General features: G+C 33.6%; 1 protein-coding gene across 1 annotated transcript; it reads left to right on the plus strand.

Annotated features, from left to right (window-relative positions):
- The first annotated feature begins 2,751 nt into the window (after nucleotides 1-2,751).
- Nucleotides 2,752-8,088, plus strand: LOC128551871 (putative uncharacterized protein DDB_G0282133). The gene is made up of 3 exons (XM_053532798.1): nucleotides 2,752-2,867; nucleotides 3,701-3,791; nucleotides 4,386-8,088. Exon 3 carries the CDS (start codon nucleotides 4,468-4,470, stop codon nucleotides 5,152-5,154), a length of 687 nt encoding a protein of 228 aa, XP_053388773.1. The 5' UTR covers nucleotides 2,752-2,867; nucleotides 3,701-3,791; nucleotides 4,386-4,467; the 3' UTR covers nucleotides 5,155-8,088.
- The last annotated feature ends 1,017 nt before the right edge of the window (nucleotides 8,089-9,105 follow it).

A 9,105-nucleotide genomic window follows, 5' to 3' on the forward strand; every position in this document is an offset into this window, starting at 1 on the left:
ATTAATTTAAAATTACCGTATTTTACTTTTAACACCACTTCTTAACCAATGGTTTGCATATATATACACAGGATTTGTATACCTGTACGATTCAAGTTCGAAAATGGGTCAGATCGGACTATCCAGTCCTCAACATTTTAGTAGAACTTTTATAAGTTGTGACTTTCATTGTCTGATTTTTTTCAGTTGCTAGCAGCATTGTTTTCCATGAGTTCTTACCTAAGATAAAGATTAATGAACAAGTTAATCTTAATGAAAACAAGTTTTAAAGTTTCCCAATGCAATATTCATGCAATTTCATTTTCAAATGATATTTGTGACGGTAGTGAAAACATGTGTCGCCGGAATACGAGACTTGTGGTTTCAAGTTATGTGTTTAATTTGCTACATTTACGATAGACTTTTTTATTCTTGACCAGTCTAATGATATTTTAACAAAAATATACATATCAGATTTCAGTGAGGTTACCAAACAGTTGCGTGCTTTTAACTTTGCAATAATTGCTGTTAAGTTTCTGGGCATTAACACATATTTATACAAATCTGAGTTTGTGAATTGAAACCATGTTGTCTGTGTATGAAATAAAAATTATCCAAAAAAGCCCCGTTTCAAGAACACAGCCTCCCCAAACCGGGACTCAGAGAAGTGCAGGCATGGAATGGCGCACGCACGCACACACACACGCACGCACGCACGCACGCACACACACACGCACACACACACACACACACGCACGCAGACGCACACGCACGCACACGCGCACGCAGACACACACACGAAAGCATACGAAATCACACAGACAGAGCAAAAAAAGACATATAAGGATTAAACGATCATAGTGGGGAATGAGAGTACATGTCCTCCGAAATATTATCATCTCCAGATTTTGTAACGAACTTTTAATATTATATACTACCGAAGTTCAAATAATTGAAGACATAATGAACATATAGTATGCTTATCAACAAATGTTCCGTAAAAGCAAAGTTCTTGTAGGGTAGAATATTTTTTTTTTATGCCGAACGTACGGCTATTTTTGTCATTCATCTATGATTAATGAACTATGGCTAAAATTTAACTGTTACGCCATTACAGAAAGTACAGAAAGTTTTTCAATATCTCGATCCTTTGAAAATTAACTGTGGATTCCACATCATAGTTTTTAGCTCACCTCAGTCAAAGGCTCATGGTGAGCTTTAGTGACCGCTCAATGTCCGTCGTGCGTCGTCCGTCGTGCGTCCGTCAACATTTTCTAAAAAATCTTTTCCTAGATAACCACTGGGCAGAACTTCACAGGAATGATTCTTGGGAATCCCCTTTCAAAATTATTCAAAGAATTGAATTCCGTGCAGAACTCTGGTTGCCATGGCAACCGAAAGGAATAACGTTAAACATTCTCTTTCTAAAACCTCAAGTTGTAGAGCCTTGATATTTGGCATATGACACTATCTTATGTTTCTCTATCAAGATTGTTCAAATTGTGCCCCTGGGATGAACAGAGGCCAGACCCCGGGGGTCACAATTTTTACATAGACTTATACAGGAAAAGACTTTAAAAATATTTTTTTCTAAAACCACAACACCTAGGCCTTTGATATTTTGTATGTAACATTGCCTTGTTGTCCTCTACCAAAATTGTTAAAATTATGCCCCTGGGTGAAAAGAAGCCCTGGGGGTCTCAGGTTTTACATAGACTTATATAGGAAAAAGACTTTAAAAATCTTCTTTTCTAAAACCGCAACACGTAGGCTTCTGATATTTTGTATGTAACATTGCCTTGTTGTCCTCTACAAAAGTTGTTAAAATTATGCCCCTGGGTGAAAAGAGGCCCTGGGGGTACCAGGTTTTACATATACTTATATAGGAATAAGACTTTAAAAATATTCTTGTCTGAAACTGCAAGGCCTTTGCTTTTGAAATTTGGTATTTTCAATTGTCTTGTGGTCCTCCACCAAAATTGTTTAAATTATGCCCCTGGGGTGAAAAGAGGCCTTGCATTGGGGGTTTTCAAGTTTAACTTAGACTTATATAGGAAACAAACTTTAAAAATCTTCTTGTCTGAAACTGCAAGCCCTAGGCTTTTGATACTTGATATGTTGGCTTTCCAAGTTTTTCTCTACCAAAATTGTTCAAACTATGCCCCTTAGAAGAAAAGAGGCCCTGGCCTGGGGTTACCAAGTTTAACATAGACTTATATAGGAAAAAATAAAGATCTTCTTGTTTGAAAGTTCAAGACTTATGCCTTTGATATTTGGTATGTAGCATTGCCTAGCTATAATGGATCTCTAACAAGATTTTTCAAATTATGCCTCTGGGGTCATTTGTTAAATGAGCTATATAGGAAAAAATACTTCAAAGATTATCAGATCATATTTCCTAGACTGTTTAATTATAATTACCTGATGACCCCAAGCGAATAGGGATCACTTGACTGTGAACTTGACCAACTGACATAGTTTCTTGTTTTTTAATACACCCTTGAAATTTTTATGACATGTACAGTTTAGCACACCAATCTTAAAACTAGCATTCAGTGACCACGAATGTGACCTACTGACCTATTTTCTTGTTTTGATTTTTGTAAGATTCAACCTTGAAATTCGGATGACATGTACAGTTTTGCACGCCGATCTTAAAACTGACTTACTTTCTTAATATTTTAGCATCAGTTTGACATTTGAAACATGTAGCTCATATTACTCAGATGAGCAATCCAGGGTCATCATGACCCTTCTGTTATACATGTGACATGTTATTAATTTTGTAGAAGTAACACTTCCGTCTGGAACACATATTACGCCTTTGACAGACACCTCAGCTGGAACTGAAGCTGCTGTTTCCGGTGAACAGGTGGGAGAGTCAGGAGGTATATCAATATGAATATTACTTTTCACATATTCGATAATACATTCAAATACATGATATCATATAGTTTTGTATATAAATTGTCGCGTTTTCAGAAGTTTCTACACAACTGAGTGTTTTCTGTAGCTATAAAAACTGAACACAAAAGCAATTTCGATACCACCACTCCCTGAAATACGAAAGTTACCCACACTTTCCTTACGTATACGACCTTTTCTTCTTCACGTCAGTGACAGATATAACAAATTATATTCAACACTTAAACTACAGTCATTGAAGGAGTTGTATCTTAATGATCTTTTTAGGACAATAAATAAAACTGGCAAAGCGTAGTTAAGTAGCAGTAAAAATAAATATATAATTATTACAATAAATACTCAATTTTACTGGAAAGTGTGAATACAGTCATATCGGAACTCCCCTTTAAGTGACCCTTTAATATATTCATAAGTTTATATATTCATATTGTTTCTTTATGTAAATATATTGATCAACTGGAAACCCGCTTAGAGAAAACATTGTATGTCAGTATGTTACTTGACTGTTTCATGTTTAAAGCAGTTTTAGTTTTTAAAAAAATCTGTGATTCGTTTCGAAGGAATATTGATATCCTTATCATATACAAATGTTGTAATTACTTCATATACATACTTTATCATTAGAATAACCTGTTAAACGGGTAGGTGGAAATACGTTTATTTGATAATGATGAGCCAAGTAGCGGCATCTTGTTTTTTTCTCTTATTGATAAAAATGAGAACGAATTTGCATTAATCTGCTGAACAAAAATGATAAATACATATTTATTATTGATTTTGTAATAATTACTTTCAGATTCTGAAGTCGGTGCTGTCATTGGTGCCTCAGTTGTATCTGTCCTGGTAGTGATTGCTGTTGTTGTTGTCGTAGTAATTTTGAAAAGACGGTACATTTACAATTATTATGCTTTTTTAAACTTTGCTTTCATTTTGTATGAAAATGGCGGTTTGAAACTGTTAGTAAATATCCTAGCTAGGGCATATATTACACTACAAATGACTTGTGATACTAATTGATAGCCACTTTGATCGCGAAAAGTAGTGTACTTGAAAATCGCTATGATCACAAACGTCATTTGACCGAGTATCGACTCAGTTCGTGCCTCTATGATATAATCGCGTTTGTCTAGCTCCTCTCCAAAGTCAAAGAGGGATATTCTATTATCACGAACATGCGTTTATTTAAAGATCGATGATAAAACTATTTACAATTTGACACGTACAACCTTTTGAACTGTAGTTTAACAAATATATTTCAATTAAGAATATAGTAGGTGGCATTTCAGTGGCCTCCAGAAACATTTCAAAATGTCGTAACATAAGTAAAAGCTTTTTCGTATTTCGCCTAAAATAGCATTAATCTGTCACCGGGTTTGGGATGGAAGCATGGAGAATTTAGCAATGTATATAAAGTGTATTTCTATATTGCATAGAACTGAATAAGTACTGTTTACATAATAACTTAAATATACTGCTTTCAGAAAGAAGCTTCCATCCTTATGCAAACAAGCAGTTCCGGCAAAGGAATTTGGGTATCAGCAACCAAAACATACGGTAGATGAGATGTCACGTGAAAACCATGATTACGACCAAGCAAACGTTAGTACTGACAACACTGTTAACATCAATAGTGACAGCAACTATGCCCACACTTATTTTGTGCTAGAACAACATGTAAACGAATCTTATACTGATAATACAACTTACGACACTTCTGGCAATGCTAACAAGACTACAACAGAACAAGACAATGTCTATAATAGGCTGGAAACAGACAATAATAAAACGTATGATCATGTACACACTAAGATAAGAAATGGAGTACTCAAGTTTGACGACACATATGACACTACGCACAAGGCAGCTATGAAATTGAAGGCCAGACCTGGTAAAGATTCAGATGCATTTGGTGAGACAGATGAAGATGCGTGTAATCATATAACAAGCAAACAAGTTACAAACACCAAAACAGAAAATGAATATGGTGTACCAAACACTCTTGAAAACGCATATGGAGATGTTATTGCTAACAATAAGAACAATACGCATGATGAAGGAGACACCTACAGTCACATCAACAAAAAACCACAGAACAAAGAAAAACAAGGCAACTCGTTTAGCAAATCGAAACAAATTCATGATTCAAAAATGTCCGAGGGAAACCAAGACGCAGACTACGATGTAACCGACAGAGATGGCAAACTGTTAACTGCTGATAACGATTACTCAACAATTGGAACAGTTCATTAGCAAGGAAACGTTTAAATTGTTGTTCTTATGACAGAACACTGTGTGAATGTATTTGAAGAGTTTCAGAATTTCAAGCTTCGTTGTTCAATAGTAAACCTAGTCTAATATTTCTAAATCAAGCGGTTTAATTTGTATATCTTATATTTACTGAAGTCACAAACTATGAGCAGTATTTGGCTAAATATCTCGGAATGGCTATAAAAACAATACAATCCAATGTCATACTAGATTGATAAAGTGATACATTGTAATACACGTATCTGTGAATTAATGTCTGCAGAAGCCCGCAGATTGTTGGTGACCAAGCGAATATCACAAACGTTTTGCAGGCGTTAACACTCAAAACAATCGTGTAATGTCGCTTTCCTTGCATAAAACATGACACGAAGACTAAATGGCTTGTTTTCATATGAGATGATTTTACGATTCAGGTACAACTTTAATTACCGCTCTGTTCTTAAATAAGATAAACATATTTTAAAGTTAGTTTTCACAGAACAGTAACAGTTGTTCTTCCTGTACGTGGTCAGATAATTTTGTTTCAATATTGAAGCAGTAAAAATTACCAAATTCAACATACTTTCTGAAGTTTTTTTTATGGGAAAGACCAACCCTCTAGCTGTCATCAATGACACTTAAGCAATTAATAAAATAGCACTGTTAACATTGCGCATGCGTAGACATCTATTTCTGGATATAAACAATTTCAATGTCTGGCCGTAAGAAACCGAGAATCTTTAAACAATTAACGTTTATATTGAAAGATATTTATCATTTGTAAACAAAAAATACAAGTTACGGTCAATTTCTTATCAAAATCAACTAGCCTTTGCTGACTGTTAACATTCGGGGATTTTTGACGTATGGGAAAAAAAAACGAACAAAAAGTTATACTTCGAATTTCACGTTTTAAAAAAGGTTTTTGTATTCCTTACAAAAATCAGCGATTTTAAAGTAACAAAATGGATTTGAATTTAAATTTAGCAATTACTATTTCCATAGTCTGAAATCGTAAATAAATGATATAAAAGCTTGCAATTACATGGAAGGTTACATCAATATTCATAACCGGGCGCACAAATCAAAAACACTACCAAAACTCTATGTGCTCAAGGTTTTTAAACGACTGTTTTTCTTTGTCGTTATTACAGACGTGATATTTACCTGGTTTTGCATATCACTTTAAAGATTCTGTTAGCATTAACACAATTTTAATTATATTTGTATTGAGTCATTTTGATGACGAACCGTTTTCAATGTGTTGACCTGTTTCCAAAATTTATATGAGTTTTGTGAGATATTAAATAAAAAAACATACCGATTTATTTTTTCCAAAAGCGTTGGTATGATTCCTAAAGTATACAATCACAGAAGTGACATGCCAAAGAATATATATTTTCCTAACGCCCACTTTAAAAGAGAGTAAAGAGCTATGCAAATATAAATATTCGGCCCTGACATAGCATTTCAAAAATAAAAGCCATTATCAACAGCAATTGCCTTGTTGATACATGCACATGCTTGGATGATGGATCAGTAAAATGTAGTTTTATGCTGTTTGCTAAAGTCATCTAGTTTCTGTTAGTTTTATTAAGATTAAAATGATATAAAATATATATTTATTAATTATATTTTACTGGTTTTGTTGCACATGAGACACATTAACTACTAAATGTTTTGCAATGCATACTATCAATACGTCAGAAAATCTAAAATGGTAATTCACCGTTACTAAATTTAATCTCAAGTTTCAGATATGAGTATAACGAGTGAATAATTTGTTAATTCATTGAAGGAAACTCATCATTAGTTCTACAAAATTATGTACATGTATTTAGTTGTTGAGCTAGAAAATTTACAATATATGAGTTTTGTGGTTATATGTGTTGAAACGTATTTTAAAGTAATATATTCATGTCAAAAAACGGTCATTTTTGATGATTATTTTGGTCGGGATTCCCGCAAATGAGTATTTTTGTAATGTGTAGAACTGATAAAGGCATGATTCAAAGTTCCGGACTCTATAGGGTCGGCGGAGGCTAAAATACTAACCCGAAGTTTAAAGGTGGTCAACTTAGAAGGGTCATCCATCCGTATAGATTAATGTTAGATTTACGAATAAAAGGGACGGTTATGAGACTTTTTTCTCTACCATTTTCTACATCTTCTTTCATACTATAAAATTATACATCCGCCATAGGCCAGTCATTTGCAGGAAATGCGGGACAGAATTTAGTAAGTGTGTTATTTAAGTATTTGTTGTATTGAAACTTATATCTTATTCGTTTTTGTCGTATTAAAGAGTGAATGGTCAGTTTGAAAATGGTTTGCAATGAAGTGTTACGTAATATGTGGAAAACATTGACTCTACTTTTTCCTCACAAATCTCAAAATTTTGTTATTTGATTTTCCTGGCACTGGTATCAGCACGTTTTCCTGGAATTTTAAATTTTACTCTCCTTTGCTCCCAATGAAAAAATATAACCTAGCATACTATTAAAAATCTTTCAAAACGTCTGACACTCTCGACCTGCAACATCGTCATAACATGTTTAACGTTCAAAATTGCGGATTCCATTGAAAGTATTAAGAATGAACATGTGAAACTTCGCTGCAACCATCTCCAATCAACATCCTCTTGTATATAAATTATGAAAAAAAAGATTACCTTAAGTTTTTGTTTTATGTCATATTTCATAGAGAGCCATATTAAAGGAAACTGATTTATGTAAACCACCAATGTGTTTATAAATGCTTGTTTCTATAGTAAAAGTAATATATTTTTGTATATAGATATAATAGGAAAACTGAAAATTTGTTTTCTATTTTTGATTTCGCAAAACTTAGTTTTAGCTTGGATTTGTGCATTATTTTTCTGTTATCTCTTAAAATCAAATTTACTTTCAATTGCAATAAAAAGCTTATTAAAACGTTCCTCTTCCTATTTTATATTTTGATGCTGAAGATTTACAAAGTGAGACACCGAGTTTTAATGGAGGTGTATGACCTATGTTTCCATAACAACTTCTATAGTTATATCATCTCATGATCATGTCAACTATGGATAATGTCATTTGATTTCTCTGCAAAATTATTACAATAAAGTTTAGGGAAAATACCTGAGAACTATTTGTAACTGCCATTGTGTGACTACCGTTTGCTTTCGTCCAATTTCCCCATTTAGTGTCAGTGTACTTAAAATACATTGTGTTCTAAATGAACGCAATATATACGTGTAAACATAGTTGCAAAAAGCTAGAAGTAAGAAGTTAGAAGTAAGAACAAAAATGTAAGACCTAACAGAAGTAAGAAAATAGAAGTAAGAAGGTTGAAGTAAGAAATAGAGACCTCTCTTTGGTTTTCGTACTTTACATAGAGGGATAAAAAAATGTGCCTCTCCAGATTAATAAGTTGCTAATTGACGGTTCTGGTGTACTTTCTGCTCATTATCGCAAACCGTGTAGTGTTTTAGCCTGAAGGCTAATATGAAACTACTGTACTGTGTCATTATGGCCCATAAGTACACATGTATAAAATAGTCCCGTGGCAAGGATCTATATTATATACTTACAATTGGGATAAGATCCAATATAACGAAATGGTACTGGCTTTCACAGAACGTATTGCTATGGAGACAGCATAAACTATATTCTAGAATTGTGACTCATACAAGAAACCAACGAGCGTATAACTTACTAAGCAGGAACAATAAATTATTTTATGATCTCTCTAACTGTCCAGTCCAGAAGATTAAATATAACAGATAACTTTAATTAAGCAATAATTTATAGCAAAACAGTGCTTTATCACTATTTATACACGATGGACGGTTATACGTCGGGCGTAATTATTTTACGAGGGCGCAGCCCGAGTGAAATTATTTCGGACGACGTATTACCGCCCGAGTGTATAAATAGTGATAAAGCACTGTTTTGCTATAAATTATTTCGA

This window comes from Mercenaria mercenaria, unplaced genomic scaffold, assembly GCF_021730395.1.
Source record: "Mercenaria mercenaria strain notata unplaced genomic scaffold, MADL_Memer_1 contig_1784, whole genome shotgun sequence".
NCBI lineage: Eukaryota > Metazoa > Mollusca > Bivalvia > Venerida > Veneridae > Mercenaria > Mercenaria mercenaria.

What these genes read in the sequence shown, in the direction of transcription:
- LOC128551871 (XM_053532798.1), top strand. Translation starts at nt 4,468, where the DNA reads ATGTCACGTGAAAACCATGATTACGACCAAGCAAACGTTAGTACTGAC.